The sequence below is a fragment of the Brachyistius frenatus genome, unplaced genomic scaffold (genome assembly GCF_029030835.1).
Source record: "Brachyistius frenatus isolate BFR_SWC_R1_liver_20210118 unplaced genomic scaffold, ASM2903083v1 Contig_27, whole genome shotgun sequence".
Classification (NCBI taxonomy): Eukaryota; Metazoa; Chordata; class Actinopteri; family Embiotocidae; genus Brachyistius; species Brachyistius frenatus.
Window position 1 is genome coordinate 4,637,296 of NW_027210626.1, and position 21,003 is coordinate 4,658,298.

The 21,003-nt window shown below is 40.8% G+C and overlaps 1 protein-coding gene across 2 annotated transcripts in view; it reads left to right on the top strand.

The window, feature by feature from the left end:
• The window catches only part of myo1b (myosin IB), a 58,614-nt gene that overhangs the window by 12,266 nt on the left and 25,345 nt on the right, over nucleotides 1-21,003 (top strand). For both annotated transcript variants that reach the window (XM_069698697.1, XM_069698698.1), the window contains exons 4-6: nucleotides 15,741-15,835; nucleotides 18,538-18,642; nucleotides 20,495-20,541. In XM_069698697.1, the coding sequence (XP_069554798.1) occupies nucleotides 15,741-15,835; nucleotides 18,538-18,642; nucleotides 20,495-20,541 (247 nt within the window). The remainder of the gene's footprint in view (nucleotides 1-15,740; nucleotides 15,836-18,537; nucleotides 18,643-20,494; nucleotides 20,542-21,003) is intronic.

Here is a 21,003-nt window from a genome sequence, read left to right on the forward strand (position 1 = left end):
TAGCTGACCGTTTGTGAAAGTCTTTGCGAGCTCATTTTCATACCATACTGCATGAGCTGACTGAGTGAGGACCTTAAAAAGGCAGTCATGTAATGTATGGAAAAAAATTGCGCAAGCTAGAATGTAAAAACACATGTAAAGTCCTGTTAAGTTATTAACTTTAAGCCCTTCACAAAGAAGTTACACATCTTGCTGTCATGTAAGGCGGTTACAGTTCTGAAGAACATGCTGTTTGAGGAAAATAGGTTTGTGTTTGTTTCAGAAATGACAACTTCTCTGGTGTCTGTTTTTTTTAAACCTAGGACTCTGTCTTAGGTGAGATCACAAAGCCAGACAGATATTTAACTTTTGAGTGGTAGATATGGGATTTTATTTGTCTAACTTCCACATGAAATATGCCCTCCTTCTATCACTTTCTAGTTTAACCAGCTGCAATAGAATATGTAACCTGATATTTTCTGTCTACACAAGAATGAGCTCCAGAAAGGAGCCTGGCACAACCACACATGCATGCTCTAACCAAGTTAAACATCACTTTACCATTAGTCTTTAAGCAAAAGAAGATTATGCTCAGTTTAATTGGACAGACTCCTGTAGAAGACCTAACGTGCCTGTCAAAGGTAGATTGTTTCAACATGCTACATAAATTGATCTTAATCCTCCGGTCAGACCATCTGGACTGAGCTTTGTAGCTTTGCATTGATTGTCCTGAAGTAACGTTAAACCCTCGTCGTGGTCAGACTACATCAGGCCAGTAATTCTCGACTCCATTTCATTTTGAGTTACTCCTACATGATGCCATTGAGTGTTTTTATTTGTTTAATTGTAACTGAGGAGCATCTGAAACTTGTGACACTGTCTTAATACTTCTTAGACTTGTTGCAAGAGGAAACAGCCTGTCTCCAGTAGAGAAACACATTTCTTCAGCTGCAAAACTGCTCTGTGAACATGTTGTGTCTCGTTAATTTGCAAATTTGCAAAAAAGCCGACATCAAAGTGTCAGCTTGTCTCTGTTCAGTCACTAAATATACGTCTAACCAACTTTAAGCACGTCTCGTATTGAGCACATAGAGAGGGCATTAATGATATTACCTAACTCCTGAGGAGAGTCAAACACAAATTATTCCCCAGATGGCAGACGAGTCCTTGAACAACTTTAAACTTTCAACATGTTCTGTACTTTTCATTCACTAAGATTTCCCGGTATAAACAAAATGTTTAACCCTGCGGATTAAGTGCAGAGCTTTTTCCATACTAACACATATTTCTCAACATTTTCTTTTTTGTTTTATGTATTCAAATCTTTAAAGCTAGACGCAGCTGGAAAGCTGTGGTTTGGAAAAAAACATGTGGATGTTGTTATTTGAATACATTTGACTTGACTGGTATTCAAAGCAGAGCAGTGCTTGCTTGGTGTGACCATTGCTTGCTTGTCAGATGGTCACACCAGAGTTCTGTAAATCGCTTTAAAATCAGTTTTCGTGTCTGAAAAGTGTCCATGACGATCGGCTTCAACGTAACGTCCCTGTAGAAGTTGGATTGCAGAACTCTTCATTTATACAGTTTCACAGAGTTCTGACCATTTAAAACAAACAAAAAAGAAAGAAATCTGGCAAACCGAGATGACCAAAGTTTGAACAAATATGAATATACATGATTTGACTCAAAGCTTAGTTTTAGCCTTATTTAACGCCGCTAAGAGCAACTTGAGAAATGCTAATTGACTGCAAACATATTACTGCATAATGTTTACAAAATCTCTCAGGAATTTAGTGTCTACTCAATATTTTTGGATTAAAGATGATTTCCAATTCTCCAAAATATTTTCTAACCAAAAAAAGTTAGTGTTTTTCATGACCCTACTTTTTTGCATGGCTGCGCTTCAACTGGCTGAGGGGCAGTGACTGGACAGTGCTGAAGTGGATCAGTGTTTGGCTTTAATTAAAGGAACACCAGGGGTCCCAGGAATCTTCCTCTTCCTGTCTTTGATCCTCATTAGACACTTGAAACACTATAAATTAAGCAGCTCAGAGCAGGTTGCAGCATATGAGGTCAAAGTACTTTAGATTTGCCCCTAAGGGTGCTGGGAAATGTATGTTATGCGAAGCCCCATTGACTTGCTGCGTTTAAAAACTGTAACACTGTTGTGTTTAAATAGTGGGTAACTGGTTGTATCAATATCCACCAAAGCATAGTTTGTGTGATGTAGAGCTGGGCAAAAAGGTTTTGCTGATCATGTAATAGAAATATAAGTTGTTACTCCTCATGTCAGTACTTGTACATTTTCAGTATCTTTTTATCTTGATGCTGCTGGCTTGACTGAATTTCTCACCTTACTGTCACTCCAGAGATACTTTAAAGAATAATAAATAACAAACAATTGGTGAGAGCTCAGCCCTTTAGTCCTATGTGAAAACACCACAGACCCTCACACTCAGTGTAAATAACATCACAGTGTTGGTCAAATAGCACCCGTTTGGGGTTTAAGATTTGTAACCTTGCAATGGATGACACCATGTCAAAATGTCACAAATCTGTTTTCTTCCTGAGAAAACTCTTTAATAGACTAGTCTGACTCAACGGATGTAGTATGTTGTATAAACATGCCATTGGTCAACTATTTGAGGCTAAATTCTCCTTTTGTGTGCCATGTACAATTACAGAATATCAGCTGATATGTCAAATGCGCACTCTTCTTCAAACTACTGTTGGTCATCGCTATCCCCAGAACTCATAAAAATGAATTTCATCCTTGGTAGTCTGCTAGGATAAGACCAAAGATCATGTGGCTTTGGGTTACTGTCAGAAAAAGGTGGCACAATTAGTTTTGTTAATATTTTTTTTTGCTTTTGATTAATGCTGTTGAGTCATTATTGCCTCATCCTGTTTTGTGTGTGTGTGGCAGTGCTTTACTATCCTTGCTGTGTGTTTGTGTGCAGGTGCTCATGTAATTCACACCTGCTCTTGTTCTCCCCAGACAAATAGCTGTGTGTGTGTGTGTGTGTGTGTGTGTGTGTGTGTGTGTGTGTGTGTGTGTGTGTGTGTGTGTGTGTGTGCACGCGCATCAGCTGGAGGGAGAGCTGCAGCTGCTCCCCTATCCGTAAAGTTGTTAGCGGGCTAATTGCCTGCTAAGCTCTATCTTAATTAGCGTTATTGCAGATAAATAGTTGCCCATGCCAGCACCTATCGATCATTGAGGCAAAAGTCAGGCAGCAGTTGTTTGGTGACTTTTACTCGGACAGTGTAATCAAATTTTAGGAGATTGTAACCGATGTATTACACCAGAAATAAATTCACAATATCCTGAGATATTTTTGATTTAAACCAGGAATTTGGTTTACCAAAAATAAGCTCAATTAAACAGATTTTGATCATTTTAAAGAAATGTTATTGGGATTTTTTTTTTCCTTCCCTTTTGTTTTTTGACAAAAACATCCAATTAGAAACCCAGCGCTGGCAAAGACCTGCACAACCACACCCATCTCCACCAGTCTGTCCGTCATTCCCTTTGCCGGCCAATTTAGCAAAGTGCTCTCAGCCCAGATGAGGCAGCTCGTAATTAACAAGCAGGTGTTTTCCTCCTTTCTGAACACTGTCGGAGCATCAGAGATTAACTAATCAGTGGCCTTTCTCCATGCGCAGCAGCCCTGCAGATGGCCTGGAGTCGTCTTTTGTGTATCCTTTGCCACCCAAGCCAGAAACACAGATTGAGAGTTGTCTGTGTGCGTGTGTGCGTGTGTGTGTGTGTTGATGGTCTGCTAGCCCCATGTCTCCAGGGTAGGATCGTATTTTCCCAATGTTTAATGAGGTGCTCTCAGCGCTCAATACTCAGTGCCACTAGCATCGGCTACAGAGAGAGGCATCAGGCCTGGCTAATGGAGCAGAGAGGCCCTGCGCAAGCTGTACGTTAAGGGCTTCCAGCTTTCATGCACGTAGTTATGACAGTTTGTCTGTAAAATCAGCTATGGTAGAGAATTTTGACATCTAGTTACAGTGCATCCGGAAAGTATTCACAGCACTTCACTTTTTACACATTTTGTTATGTCACAGCCTTATTCCAAAATGGATTAAATTCATTTTTTCCCCCTCAAAATTCTACACACCATACCCCATAATGATAATGTGAAGTTTTTATTAGATTTTTGCAAATCTATTAAAAATTAAAAAAAAAAAAAAAAAAAAAAGGCATGTACATAAGTATTCACATCCTTTGCCATGACACTCAAAATTGAGCTCAGGTGCATCCTGTTTCCACTGATCATCCTTGAGATGTTACTACAACTTAATTGGAGGTCCACCTGGTAAATTCAGTTGATTGGACATGATTTGGAAAGACACACACCGTCTATATAAGGTCCCACAGTTGACAGTGCATGTCAGAGCACAAACCAAGCCATGAAGTCCAAAGAATTGTCTGTAGACCTCCGAGACAGGATTGTATCGAGGCACAGATCTGGGGAAGGGTACAGAAAAATGTCTGCAGTGTTGAAGGTCCCAATGAGCACAGTGGCCTCCATCATCCGTAGGTGGAAGAAGTTTGGAACCACCAGGACTCTTCCTCGAGTCGGCTGCACGGCCAAACTGAGCGATCGGGGGAGAAGGGCCTTAGTCAGGGAGGTGACCAAGAACCTGATGGTCACTTTGACAGAGCTCCAACGTTGCTCTGTGAAGAGAGGAGAACCTTCCAGAAGGACAACCATCTCTGCAGCACTCCACCAAGCAGGCCTGTATGGTAGAGTGGCCAGACGGAAGCCACTCCTCAGTAAAAGGCACATGACAGCCCGCCTGGAGTTTACCAAAAGGCACCTGAAGGACTCTCAGACCATGAGAAACAAAATACTCTGATCTGATGAAACAAAGATTGAACTCTTTGGCCTGAATGCCAAGCGTCATGTTTGGAGGAAACCAGGCACCGCTCATCACCTGACCAATACCATCCCTACGGTGAAGCATGGTGGTGGCAGCATCATGCTGTGGGGATGTTTTTCAGCAGCAGGAACTGGGAGACTAGTCAGGATGGAGGGAAAGATTAATGCAGCAATGTACAGAGACATCCTTGATGAAAACCTGCTCCAGAGTGCTCAGGACCTCAGACTGGGGTGAAGGTTTATCTTCCATCAGGACAACGACCCTAAGAACACAGCCAAGATAACAAAGGAGTGGCTTCAGGACAACGCTGTGAATGTCCTTGAGTGGCCCAGCCAGAGCCCAGACTTGAACCAGATTGAACATCTCTGAAGAGATCTGAAAATGGCTGTGCACCGAAGCTCCCCATTGAACCTGATGGAGCTTGAGAGGTCCTGCAAAGAAGAATGGGAGAAACTGCCCAAGAATAGGTGTGCCAAGCTTGTAGCATCATAGTCAAAAAGACTTGAGGCTGTAATTGCTGCCAAAGGTGCTTCAACAAAGTATTGAGCAAAGGATGTGAATACTTATGTACGTGTTATATTTTCATTCTTTATTTTTAATAGACTTGCAAAAATTTTAAACAAACTTTTTTCACTTTGTCATTATGGGGTATTGTGTGTAGGATTTTTAGGGAAAAAAATGAATTTAATCCATTTTGGAATAAGGCTGTAACATAAAATGTGGAAAAAGTGAAGCGCTGTGAATACTTTCCAGATGCACTGTATATTATTCTACTCTGAAAAAAGATGCCTCTTTAAAGCATAGTAGGATTGTAATCACTCAGTTTGGTAAAGACTTTCACTTTGCTACTGTACAACTGTAGTAAATATCCCAAGTTTGTCATACATTTTCAATAGCAAGTGTGACATAAAATTTCTTGGCCTAGTCATAATAAACCCATCATGTGGAAACTGCAGCATATACGTGTCCTTGGCTAAGAACATGAAGGCCTGATTGCATTAATCCATTTCACTGCTGTTAGTGCAGTCCACAGAGAGAGACCTGTGCCCTGTGCAAAGCACCGAAAAAGATCAGACCCCACATGTGGGAGTAAACTAATTGCCTGCCTGACAAGCATCACATCAGCTGCTTTCTCTATATATGCAATCTGCTCTTACGTTGTTATGATCACGTGATGCCTCTAAACAGGCTTTCTGATTTTTTTTTTTATTTTTTTTTTTTTATTTTTTTTGCAGCCATTTGCATAGAACTTTGTCAATTTGATCTGTTTAAAACTTTGACAGCTGCACCTGCAAAAAAACATTGATGATGCTGTTTTGTGCACAACAAAACTCCCAGCCGCCCATTTGTGTTGGACTTATTTTGAATGCGATAATTAGGTATGGATGGATGTTGTTCACTAACAGTAAAAAACCATGGTAACTAACCACTTTATCTGTGCGTATGGACTTTGGAGTCATTTACTTCATTATGGTATCACATCTGTGTTTGCTTTTCCAGCACTGTCAGATGGAACATGCTAATTGAAAGGGACTAAATAAAAGTTGCACATTTCTTATATAAGGTGTAGAGTTTATTTGGCCAACTGCACCTAGATATATCTGTTCTGGCGCTCACTGTATATTAGATAGATAGATAGATACTTTATTAATCCCACAAGGGGAATATTTTTTTAATATTGGTTTTCCCTTCAAAATTCTGCTGTGGTGTTGTTTACTGTGAAATACTTCTGTTGCTGTGGATAAAAAAAAAAGTTGCTCATTGAGTAAATTGTTTGACTCGAGTCAAACGTTTGTTTTAATATCTCAAACTATAAGGGATTACATTTTTGGCTTATAATTAACATATGGATTCTTATGAAAAGGTTACGGTCAACGTAAATAATACAGGATAGGAGCTGTGGACACCAGACTCACCTCAATAATACACAGATTCTGATATGGGTATTTCTTTCCTTTTTGCTGCTCCAGTTATTTGATGTCAAGCTTATGCCACTTGTACACTGTTTTTGTATAATAAGACTGCTTTCAGGGAGGCCTGCAAGCACAGAACCTGTACGTAGGTAGATTTAAGTGGGCACATGTTGAAATGGCACTTTGACTCAGGTGGGCAGAGTGAGTCCTCTCCAGCTTGTGTGTTGGCGTAATGGTGAGCTCGGTGAAACCAGAGAGAGGAGGTGTGTGTGTGTGTGTGTGTGTGTGTGTGTGTGTGTGTGTGTGTGTGTGTTCTTTTTTTCCACCCACCTCCTCAACCCAAGAATAAAATGCAAATGTATTAAATTGAATGCAACCCTTTATCAGTTGTTAGATTTGTACATGCAGAAAGTACTCTCACATCTATTTGCTCATTAGAAAAACATACAGCACCTTATATACACACTTACATACACAGTCCTTGTCTCTTTTTCTTCCCCCTTAACGTTTCTAGATTCGGAGCAGTGCCTGGTGTTAAATTAGAAAATACAGTTAACAGATGTATGACGTCATTGACCAAACTAATTATTTTTCTCCTGGTATGTTGGTAATAGCTTTCCCCTTAGCACTAAACTAAACTCTCCCTTACTGCATACAGTAACCACAAGGCCTCTGGTTCAAGCTGTGAAAAATGGCAAAATGGCCATCAATATGCAAATGCTATGTGTTCTAATGCAACCTTGTAGTTGAGTTAAAAGGCTACTTTAAATGACAATTTACATCAATGCTCAGTTTATTTCTACTTAAGTGTTTGTATCATGTGTCCGTTTTGAATTTTTCATACTGTGAACTCTGCGATAGCAGTAGCTAAAAATTACTTCCCCCAATGGCAATGTTTAATTCAGAAAAGTTAAGAATTCCTCGAATGTTTCCAAAGATAATGAATCTACCTGCCAATAGTTTAACCTGACACTAATTAAACATTGCCTGCTCTGTCATTTATTGCCCCGCTGAGCATAATATTTAGTTTTATGGATTTTCTTTTGTCTGTGGCTGAATAGGCAGAGTTTACAATGGATTTTGGACAGAGTCAGAACAATGGATATTGATCTTTTATCTGTGTGCACAGCTTGCATAACAACATGTATGAATCATATCAAAGAGAAGGCAAACAGATAAGACTCGTATCAGCCGTGTACAATACTGTTCCGCCATGGAACCTTTATATCTTTGACAATACTAAGATTTATTTCAATGTTATTGTTCAGTGACAGTCATCAGGGGAGAAACTCACTCCCAATGATTCACTGCTGGTGCTCGGTAGGTGTTATCTGCACAAAAACAACAGCAACAAATACATATGCCCACACGCTGCTGTCTCACTCTCAATTGATTAATTTATTATTGTCAAACAGAACTATGTTCCCAAAACCAGGAGAAATGACATCATTCGGGTTTATCTATATTAGAACGCACAAGTGTATTTTATTTACATTTTAACAGTGAATATTTATGTGTATTGAGTCATGTGCAGCAGTTCTTTAGTTGAAACAATCCAATATAGAAACTGATGAAGCGCTGCCGTTGTATTAAAGTACTGCTGCTTTCACTTTGTGGCCGGTGTACAGCTTTGGATGGCCATCATGCGATTAGTCACATGAAATCAAAATAACTGTCAAACAGATTTGGAAATGATTAGTGTGGATTGAGGACTCAGTTTGGCTGTGGAAATTTGGCAGGGAGTAGATTCATTTATTTCTGGTAGATCTCCTCAAGGGCCTGGCTGAGGGCCCCAAGGGTCAGTCTGTTACACAGAGAAACTGTGCATGTTAATGGGAATTTAAATCGCTAGCAAGCTTGTGTCCATTGCAAAGCTGGCTTTTTTTGTGTGTAGACTGAAACTTGGACAATTCATGTTGGAAAAAAAAGTGATATTAAGGCTAAATTATGAGTATTGTAAATTTTCAGATTGACTGCAGCGCATTTTGTGGTTTAACACGTTGTTACAGCAAGACACGAACGAGATATAGATTAAGTTTGAGGACAAAGAGTGAAGGAAAAAAGAAAATGTAACTCTTGGTCACCCTTTGTTTCACCACGACAGCCTGGGGAGAAGGTGTCACCCACCAGTGTGGTGCGGATGTGTGCCCAACAAGCTGTCGGTCAGACCCACAATGACTCTGTCTGTGGGCTCAGTGGCTCACATGGTCGCCCCGAGGCTACTTTGAAGGCGTGCCAATTGATCTTGTTCTAAATTAGGCGGAACAGCTTCATTTCTATGCCGCCTTTGTGTGCGAGTGTGTGTGTGTGTACATGGGGGGTTGCGATACGCGTGCAGGGCTAAGATTGCACGATTATTTTTAGCCGTGGCTCGAAGGATGGCGATATTGGTTTTGTCGCGGTTTGGGTTTCCACTACTTTGGTCCAGAATGAAATGGCTCAGCAACCGTTGAATGGATTGCCATAAAATTTCATCAACACTGTCGTCACAGGATCCACCCGACTAAATCTGATTAACTTACTTCTCCTCTAGTACCAAGAGGAGGTTAAAGTTTTAACAATGTCAAAATTGGAACTTGTCCCTTAGGTTTATGACTTGTGAAATGTCTGTGCAAATTGGGAGATTTTAGGTGGTGTTCAGATTGCCGGCCCAAATCTGTTTTTTTATCATATCCAGATTGATTTTTGAAATGCTGGACAGGGGAGGGAAAAAAAAACTGTTAAAAGCGTTTATTTAAAAAAAAAAAAAAACAGTTTTGCAACTCTGGTCCAAACTGATGGTCAACATTTTCTTCCAATCAGATTTCTGCAGATGCGTCTGGTGGCTCAGATAACACGTCACACCACGATGACGTTGTTGTCGGAGAGTGTAGATTTTGGCCCGGTGCAGGACAACGAGAATAACTGTTCGTGGACACATCACCAGCGTAGCTGTGCACGCAAGCCGTTACCACAGCAACCCCTGCAGTTCGGTTAATGATGGGCACACCAAATCTGATCTGCTCACTTGCAAATAACAGTGAAGACGATCTGTTCTAAAGATGAATTGAGAAACAAATCAATTTGCTTGCAGTCTAAACATAGCCTTAGATTGCCAACATGCTACGTGGTTAGCGAGGTAAACATGTACCTGATTAGCATTTTCCATTCAGGATTGGGCTTTTTGATATGTTGTGCTGACATTAGCATTAAGCTAAAAAAAAATACTACTGTGTAACATAAGAGATGCCAGCATGTCTGTAAACTCAGATTTTTTTTGTGTGTGTTTTAGTAAAAAAAAAAAAAAAAATTAAAATGAGTAATAACAAATCAAACATTTATAGAATATATTCCATCAGCAACTTTCAGATAGATAATAGAGCATCCACTTCCACTATGGTGGCACACCAATAAACCTATCAATAAAAGACAGCTCTACCGAAAGTCACTTTCAATGCTGTTAAAGGGAAACTAGTGGATACAATTCCCTGTTGTGATGAGATTCTCCAGGGCAGTTAAACAGAATAAAAAAAAAATAATCCACAATCTGCTACTGCAGTCAGAAAACATGAAAGACTGTAAACATATTTTGGTGTCAGTCTTAATGAAAGCGAGATTGTCTATCTAAACACTTTAATTTACTTTTTTTATTATGCCAACATTGAGAGCTCAGTCAAAGGTTCAAGTACCAAGCATTCAAGTCAGGTCTCTAGTGCAGTTTGTTTCTCTCAAGGGGAGTTTATCTGTATACCAGCAGCCATCCTCAGTGTCAAGATGTGTTGTGCATTTCAAGGCCTGTGTCTGCCTGATGTGTCCAGAAGCTCTGACACTGGGGGAAGGCTGAAGCATAAAGAGAGGAAGTCCTTAAACCTGACTGGACTGCTGCTCTCTCGGCTATAAAAAGATGCCTTGCTCTTCTGTTTCCATCATCCTGTCTGTGGCTGTGCACATGTGGCTATGCATTTTTTTTTTTGTCCTAAAATGTGTTTTTCTATATCCTGTAGCCAAGTTTCAAGGTTTCATCCGTGGCTTTCGTGGCTTAAACAATTTGGTCAATTCCTTCAGCCCTTTTAACGCCTGATAATTGGAATTTATGAAAATAAAAAGCATACAGATTCACATGAGCCTGCTGAAAGAGGCTCAAAAGAGCCTTTGTTGGTGTATTGCTTTGAGGATGTTTTGCTACCTTACTCAGCATGCTTATTTCCTGCTTTTTCCAAGGATCAGACAAACAGCTTGGGCTGGTGTTTTCCCCCGCTGTGGAACACTAAATTGGTGTGTAGGAAAGTGAATTAAAGCCCTGGACCCCCTCGAAGTTTGATGTATGGGTGGAGGACTATCAATGAGCAATTTAGCTGAGGTCCCAGACAACCTCTAGTGTGCGTCGAATAAATTAGAGCTCTCCGGTGGCAGTGCTTCACTCTGAACTTTTAATTTAGAGTTAGAGGTACTACTTATTGCACCTTGCACACTGCAAATTAAGAACACTCTTTTGAGTATGAGACTGTTATCATGATGTTGTGTCTCATTTGTTAGAGTCTTTCCCTGTGTGCTGATACCGTACCACCTGTTTTACAGCAGAGCATTGTACTTAAACTACACAGATGGTGCACATCTGTCAGGACCAAGTGTTTTGGTGTATATGTGTGTGTTTGCCCCCTTGCCCATCCACATCAGCAGGTTGGCCTTTTAAACTTTGAGTGAATGCGTGCCACAGTGTTTGTGTGCACGCATGTGTTTATTTCAGCAGCTGCCCACTCTTCCACCTGGTCGTACAGCATCAGGAAAGAGCTGCTTCCGTGGCTGCTCCTTCAAAGCCAGACGGATTTCCTGAAGCCCCTGGAGGAGCCAGGTCACACTGAGATCACAGGCTACTGTACTGCCCCCCTGATACATACAAACACGTTCCAAAAATATGCCCGAATTTAGCAGCAAAATACAGTTTATCCATTTACAATTTTTTTTTCTTCTCAAAAGTGATTATGCAAATGACGAACAACCTTATGAGAAAGATTATCATTGTTTGAACGAGCCCTGTCCTCTCCAAGGAGCTGGGTGGGCTGTACTCCAGCCCATACATTACAGGTTCATTAGCATCTACAAATAACGACCTCAAAGTGTGCCGCAGCTGCCCTCAAAACACTCCACCCATTTTAAGATTCACGTCACAAACTGCACGGCCCATCATCTCCTCCTGAGCCCCAGTTACCAGAGGTTGGTAGTAAAAGAACTGACACGACTATTTTCTACCGCTTACCTCATACCAGTGTGGCTTTGTGTTCACCGCTGCCACGTGCAAGTCCAAATTACAGCCTGCGGGCAGATGTGAAGGGGAGGTGCCAAGCAGCACTCACTTACTCCAAGGCCTTATCCCAGCCTAACCCCCGCACACACACCCGGCTACACACGATGATCAGGGAGGCCTTTGGGATTGTGGTACCTCACGCTGCTTCCTCTGGCTTTGATGGTGACCTTGGTGCTTCATCATCATTTTGACTTCACGTCTGTGAAGTGGTACAGCCAGTTGCTGTTCAGACTACTTCCTAATGATAGCCATAATACCGTAGCCAAAGGGTTGTACGTTATTTCTAATTCTGCCCTGGTTTTCTTGCTTTTATGTTTACACAGTTCGTAAAAAAAAAATACAGATATGTTTCCTCTAATAAATCAGGGCTTCTTTTATTTGTTTGTATATCATCTGTCTTGTGCAGTTTTGGGTGTGGCTTGGTTCTGCTGACCTCTATTCATATTGTAATTATGGTTATTCATATTCATATGACCTGCTTAGCATGTGTTTATGTGTGTGTGTGTGTGTCACTGTGACAAGTTCCTGGCAGAGGATCTCCCACCCCTCTTTTACACCCCTCGCTTCCTCCTGATGCCCCCCACTCACCACACATCACCCCCTCCCTCCCTCCTCTGGGGAAGACATAATTGTGTGATGGTTTGCTCATTATCAGGATCAGGTCAGGCAACGGGACTGTTTTCACAAAGCAGACATCTGCTGCGCTGTGCTGCCCTTTTCAGCGGTGACGTAATGTCCTGTGGCAAGTCCCATCCATACAAAAGTGGTGGGTTGGTGTACAGGAGCCGGTAAGGGTTGTGATCAGAGGTTGTGGGGGTAGGGACTCGGAGAGGCTTATGCTTGGGTGAACACATTTGTTGCAGTGAGGGCACAACAAATGTAACATTAATGCTGGCATGCAGGAGGGAGTATGCCAACTGCATCAATTCCCTGTAAAAATCTAACATTAATATTTAATTTTATGGTCAGTGCTTCTCATAGTTCTGTTGGACCTTCTGAAAATAATAATATTATAATAAATCAGATAATGAGAGGTATTTTGGGGGGGCATGCCTAGTTTGATTGACATGCCTTGGGTGTAGTGGGGTCGCCAAAATAGATGGGCAGAGTGTCCTCTGGTTTTCAGTCTTGGTCTCGATAACTTCTCTCCCGCTTGTGAAGACACCATCAATTCTGACCTAAAAATACCAAGATGGCAAAATTGCCAGACTTGTGGGCCTCAAAATGGCAGTTCACAAACCAATGAATGGTTTTCAGCCTGGTCATTTCGAAGTCTGTATTGTGACTGTAACTGAGCAGATAACGATATGGAAAGAAATTAACCGAATGGTTGTTAAAGTCAAGTTAATGTAACGCATTCTCATAGGTTAACGATCATAAGGCAACACGAGCAAGCAAACACAAAAATGGTACACTTCAGACCCTCTAGTGGTCAAAAACCTCACAGCGGATCTTTAAATCATTTCACAATTATATTAAGTAAGTACACCAGCTTGACAAAAAGAAGAAACGCTGCATTAATGCTCTCCTTTACCTTAGGGATGGGTGGTCTGGGGCCCACACTGGGGGGCTGATGAGGGAGAAAAGTGGTGGGGCTGGATGGGCTCTAATCCAAAATGATGTGTGATGGTGCAGAACCCAAAGGTCCATTACCCTGCTTGAGCTTTAACTTTGTATTGTGGTCTGGAATGCATTCATCTGGCTGTCCATCTCTGGCGCTCTCTCTGTCGTCTTCCTACTAGCAATCAGCTACTTTGCAAATCACGGGTCAGTGTCAGTTCAGTGTGTGATTATATGCTTTAAGTTCTGGTCCTTGCAGCTCTGACTCCACTGATACATTCGTTTCTGTGCCCTAAATTAGATTTAGCAATGAGTTACTTTTTCCATGTCTTGCCTTATTTATGAAAATTGGAGCGGATGATGAAGAAATTAGAGAATGATGCTGCGTAACCCTTCACCATAGAAATGCAGTCTGAGCACTTCCTTTAGAAATCACTTTGAACCTCATTTAAGCAGTCCAAGAGCTTGCTGGTTGGTGCCACGGTACATTTCAATGTGCGGTGTACTTGAATGCTTTGCCTCTATGAGTAAATGTAACCTCAGCAACCATGAGCGGCAGAGACCCCGTTACAGAAACTAGTGCCCATTGGTAGTCCCACATAAAAAATCCCTGTCAGCATCTGTGAATGTCAGACATTCCATCCTGCATTCATGTCTAGTACATTTGGGGCATATACATACTTGATTAACGATATTACTGAGACCTAGGAGATTTTGAGTGCTCATACCCTCCAGGTAAGGAATATGACCAAATTAAACACTGGGAAGAGGCTGTTTTGAAGCATTCCTCCAAAATTACCTCAAGCTATATTTACCTTGCACTCAATGTGAAATGAAAGACTTAAAGATAAAGATCTCAGCTTGATACTTAAAATGCTCAGAGATTAAGCCCTCAGTGGTTCTGTAGTTACCAGAAACTGAATCATATTGATATTTAATGTACCTGTAGAGCTGCTAGGGTTTCATTGTCTTGCTCAATAGCACTTCATGGATACATCCTTTAGATGTAAGTTTGATACTATTTTTTTTTTAACCTGGTATCTTATCCTTTGCCTTTAGATTGCAATCCTTCCAGGACAGGTAGTCAACATAGGAGTCTTAGATGGAAAGAATATTCCAAATATACTGTCTCAAACTAACTCACCCAATTTCTCAACAGAAAAGATATTCTAAGTGTCTGAAGGCAAAAAGGGTGATTCTACCTGCAACATTTCCCCCCACAATTACAGCTGTTACAGCTTTGGACACATTCCTGTGATAGAAGCCAAAGTATGGAGGAACGGGAGACCTCCAGTAACAAGCTAATTTACAGTTTTATTTCTTGCTGTAGGTGAAAGTTGGAACACGGTTCTTGCTGTGCTGAACACGACTGTTTTCTTGCCAAATGGGAGCTGTAAAAAGTGATTGTTGCAGCCTCACCCTTTTAGTGTTCCTTCTTTGTGGGCGTATCACATTGAAATTACAGAGCATCGTTCCACACGAGATAAAAAGTTGTCATTGTGATATGGCCTCTTACACCCAACTCTCAAACCATCATGAGGGATTGTCTGCATAAAGAGAACAAATAATACATTGTACTGTAATCCAGTGGGGGTGTCCTGGAATGTATGACAATAGGCTTTATTTTATCACAGGCTCTCCCTTTTTATCATTGGCTTTGCCACCTCGGGCAATTTCATTTGGCATTGTTGTTGACAAATTACATAGTTTTAAAAGTATGCAAGTGTTGTTTTTATTTTAGTACTTTTTTTTTTTTTATTAAGAAAGCAACAATAACACACAATGATCTCAAACAGCAGCATTAGTTCAGCAGTTGTGTTTCAGAAGAGGGGCAGGAAATGGTGAGCTATCAAAGCCAAATCCCAAATCCAGAACAGCCAGTGTTGCTAAATAAAGATGCAAGTCAGTCCAGCCCTGTGAATGTCCTACCGATGCAACCTGGTTTCCAATACGCCACCTGTCATTTATTAGGGTAGCCTAAGCTGGCACACAAGAATACCATTTCTCTGAACTTACTCACTACCTCTAACCCTACCCATGATAATATCCTGTTAGCTGTGCGGCATGTGATTGTGATGTGAAGGCTTATGGCTTTGTGCCTTTTTGTCTTGCAGCTACGCTTTGGCAGATGAGGCCTACCGCTCACTGAGAGACCAGGACAAGGACCAGTGCATCCTCATCACAGGGGAGAGTGGAGCTGGGAAAACCGGTACATGCACTTATTTGTTTATTCTTTTTTTTTTTTTTTTTTTTTCATTTCAACAACCAATCATGGCAGATGAAACTTAAATCATGCTGTCAGGCCGCTTACACTCCAGTCAAGCATCACCCTGCTTTTCATACACAGCTAGACATGTTCATACCTGGTGATCTGCTTGGAGCAAACATAAACCTTAAGACTACTGATATAAGCAACACATCTGATGAAAGAATCTTTATTCTGAAAAGCTCAGAAAACTAAAACTTTTTTAATCAAGAACATCATATGTTTAGAAGTCTTCTTGTAGTTAGCCAATAAACCCCCGGAGAGTTTGTACCTTGTTATTTGTAGTGCTTTGTTCAAAGTGTAGTCAAAACTTATTTCAAAAGACCACTACAAGATGAGGGTTGTTATGGATAAAGAAACATTAAAGATTTTGATCAGATCTACCATAAAAGGTAGCTTGATGCTGGGTTTATTTTCTTTTCAGAGCATCATGTTGGTACATGCAACATGACTTCAACTCTGTGATGACCTATAAAGAGAGTTCATGTAACGTGATAGAGGTAGACAAATCAAAGAAGAACAGCAGCACACAGATGGTGTCCTGGTTTACTCACACTTCCTGTATGCAGTTAGCATCCAGTTAAAAACCGTAAAACCTCATCTTCTGGACATAGAAAAACTAAATTGAGCCTATGCTTAGTGGAAGCTATGTTCACATCCTCTCTCTTTTTATTTCTGTTAGTTTATATAATAGTGTGGCCATGTTTTGGAGCACTTTCACATACCTTACAGAAATCCATGAGGACTGGTATTTCCTGGTCTCTGTAGTGCTGTGTCGGGTAATGGCAATATTGAGTTGGCAGTGCACAAACTGCGGGAATGCAGCCGCAATCTACTCATAAAATAACTTCCTGTGCAGTGCGGACACAGACATTCATTCATACTTACAATTGGAAAAATTGAACCCCCTTAGGTCTCAGACTGATTGTTCCCCTTTTAGCTCGTCAGCTCTGACTGAAGCTGTTTATTGAATGTTTATTTTTTTCATGACTCCTCTCGAGAAGCCCAGTACGAGTGGTGCTCGTGATGTTGGTGGGGAATTCAACTACAGACTCAGTGATTTATTATTTGCCATGTCAGATTTGAATATCTTTGACTTAAGTGTGGGAGGGATTCATAATCAGTGTATCATTTAGTCTTAACTGAGAATCTTTGACTCCATTCGATCGTTTTAAGAAATTATATGATAATATTTAAGCCAAGAAGTGCCAAAATATCCATATACACGCATTTAAATATTTTACACAGCCCTGCCTTTGTCTTAGTTGTAACTCAGATGCATTTGTGTATTACGCACTGAGGATATAAATTACTGTTTTGAACTTTTGTTGTGTTGATCTGTGGCTGGAGCTCAGATTTCACAACAGAACTTTCCCTGCAGCACTTTGCCACAAATAACATTAAGCTACACATCCATTTGAACAAAAGCCACTGTCAACACTGTATAAAGTTGCCATTTTTCCATAATAATTTCTGTGTTGAAATGCAGCGAAAGTAGAATACACCCATAACAAAGCGATGGAGGGCACAGTACAGTTTGACAGATCATGTTTTGCACGAGACTCTCTCAGCCTCTCATGGATATTAAAAATCCCACTCCAAGAAGCTGTTTCTGCGGCCAACTCAGAGAGATAAATTTGGATTTCAGTAATCTCATCAACCCTGAAGCTTTCTCGTGGAATGAGGCCATCGAAACCTACCCCATCGATATGGGTCATTGGCATTCATGTGTGGATCTGGGGTTTTCTCCTGCTCTGACTTCAGTCAGAGCAAAGCTGTGACGAATAGTATCTGACGCCATCAGAAAGTGCAGCAGCCATAACATACTTTGACTCTGCAAAAAGTTGACAGAGGAAGTTTTCATTTGATACCCTGAGAGATGAAAAAGCAAAGATAAGACTGTGCACCTTGTTACTTAACAAAGCATTTACTATCCATCTCTGCATTTTAAATGTTTTTTTGTTGCATCATTTTTGCCCACCATCCTCTATCCTTATCCAAATATATGAGCGTGTCCCGAGCTGTCTGTATGAAATACTCATCAGCAGTCTGTACCAGCATCTACTGTGGAGCTCTTTTCTATCCTCACTTGGAACATCACACACATCATCAGTTCTGGGTCACTGTCATCTCACTGATCATGAGAGATGATCCTGATGCCAGCAGTCATCCTACAAGGCATGGCATTTTGTTCCAGACAGGATAAGTTGCTTTTTGAGCCTGTGTCCCGTTTCTCATCCAGAAAAAAAAAAAAACACGGTCTCTGTTGGAGCAGTTTGAATCCGTGTTGGTGGAGGAGGAGAGTTCATCTCTGCAGATCCCCCCCCCCCAAAAAAAAAAAAAAAAGTTTCTCCAGCGCATTCCTTTGGTTTCCAATGAAGTCAGTAGTATGAATGATGATAATATGATGCAAGCTGGTCATCATCTAATGTAACAAAGCAGCTCTCTATAATGGGGCCTCCTCCTCTGCTCTGTACCCCCAGACTAATGAATGATCCACACCCTGCTTGGATGGGTGTCGGGGGGGATGATGTAAGGGGGAATTAATGGGGAAGGGTGAAATGGGTGGGCACGTCGCACTTGTTTCTCTGTCATGTCTAGCAAAAGGCTTTGACTGAATATTTATCTTTGTGTGTGTGTTTCAGAGGCCAGTAAGCTGGTGATGTCATATGTGGCAGCGGTGTGTGGGAGGGGCCAGGAGGTGAATAAGGTCAAGGAACAGCTGCTGCAGTCCAATCCAGTGCTGGAGGGTGAGTGAAGATATTCAATATGAATCCTGATTCAGGAGCTGGATCCTCTGATGTTCACAGAATATGAGTGAACAGGTTAACAGTCCAATTTAAGAGCTCTTCAAAATACAGCAGAGAAAATCCAAAAATAGTAGAATACTGACGCTCACAGAGCAATATGCAACATTTTGTTGTCGGCAAAAAAACTGATGTGTTTCAGCCATAAGCCATCATCAGCATTCATAATACATGTGGAAAAGGGGACAATATTACCAATCAGCAATGAGGACACATGATAACTAGCTCCACCTGAGAAGGATCCGCCCCTTTGGATGAAGGGAGGCTCAGAAAATCTCATAACAACTAATTTATCAATAACAGATATCAATATTGTAGTACTCAAACCTAAAGACACATTAAGAGCTATATTTGAGGTCAATGAGGTGCAAAAGTGCCAGGAAGTGGAATACAAATATAATCCAAGTCTGTCTTTTGTCCGCAATAAAGTGTTTCATATTGCTCTATGAGTGCTGGTATTCTAGTATTTTTTTCATTCTCGTCATAAGCACCCGTCTTGTTTACTGATTTGTGATTTGTTCGTGCCATTTTTCTCCACAGCTGAGAAAATATAATAATAATGCATAATAAAAACACATTGAATCCCTCCAGAACTCCTAAAATAGAAATCACAAACTACGAAACGACTTTTAAAAAACACATAGCCATAGACAGTCATGTAAACACGGGAATTTTACTGACAGACAAAGAAACTCATCAGCAAAATAACTTTTGGAGTCCTATGAAAACTGTTAAATGGTCTTTTTACTTCTTTAGCAAACCAGGAGACCTCGCTCACACTCACACACACATTCTCATTCCCACAGCTCACTGCTGGCACAGAAACAGCTGTATTTGAATTGGGGGCAGTGAACAGGAAATGCCCATGAATGATGAAGCTGTATGCCCGGGTTGTAGAGAACCCTGCACATCTGCAAAAGTTTAGCCCCTGCCGATCTAATTGCCCCAACACTAAGGAAGAGGGAAGGGGGGAACAAAGTTATCCTGCTAAACACAATGTATCTGTGTCACGCTTGCTCTTTGTGACACTGTGATTCTTTTCACAATCTTTATTGGTTTTGTTCTTTGTCACTTCGTTTCATTTCTCGCACTGATTTCTCTTTTTCTTTTGCTCTTTATCTTTCCATGTCTCTCTCATGCGGTGCTTCCCTCGCCCCGCGGCTGCCTTTGTACCAGACTAGCAGCCCACACATTCACATTAACCGAAGACTTAAACACACATTAATCAGCTGTTATCAGCAATTAAGCTCTTGTGCTAAAAGTACTGTGATGCATGACACATTGAAAGCATTTTAATGTAGAAAAATGTGGTTTGAAGCAAAACAAAAAGGCTCCTGTTGCAGGAAATACTCTGTTATGCACGAAACACAAGGTCTACATGTGTCGGTGATTCATCCAATGTGCTCACACACAACAATTCATACTTCAAAACACTGTGCTCAAACAGCATGTTTGTTTTTGTTTATTTATAAGCGTGGGCACACATTGAACCACTTGGACCTGAATGTGGCGTGACATCAAGGTTCAGCCCCTCCTAAGCCTGGAAAGCTCTGGTGCTTTGCTTAATCCATACAGAATTATGGGGCTTCATCAGTACAAATGGGTTTGACATCCAGGTCTTATATGATTGACAGCTCGCTGGAATGAGGCACAAACTTTAGGGATCATCAATAAGGTTTTAAATGTTTGTAAACAGGCCTTGGCTATAATTTTATACTTGCTTTCTTTGCTCAAATGTCACATTGTTTGCAATGTTTTATTCATGTCTGTACTTAATTTTGTTTCTTATTTTCAGCTTTTGGAAATGCCAAAACAGTAAGAAATGACAACTCTTCAAGATTTGTAAGTATCCATAAGATGATGATGAGGCTTTATTTGCCTAATATGATGCACACGTCATCTATTTTGTTTTTGTTAATAAGCTTTTGTTTCTTTACTGCTTGTCCTTTTTTTTGTTCCTCTCTATATTTACTGAATTATTCATGCATCAGTCTGGCTCTTACTGAATTCAACTTTGTGCAACCTACAATGGTATGATGGCTTATTTTCTTGCTTCTGCAGTTGATTTAGCAGTCGTCCCTTTAAAAAAAAAAAAAAAAAAAAAAATTGATTAAGTTTAAACTCAGACACCAGTTCTGCTGTTTCATATAAATCACAGCGGCATTTCAAACAGCCGGGTGGTTAAAGTAAAAGCCTGCAGTTGTCTATGTAAACTGTTTCTTTTTCAGAGCTCTCAGGGCCAGTGTCTCATGTAGATACATGCCCTTGAGAAGTGATACATGTTCGTAGATGTTTTAACGGGGG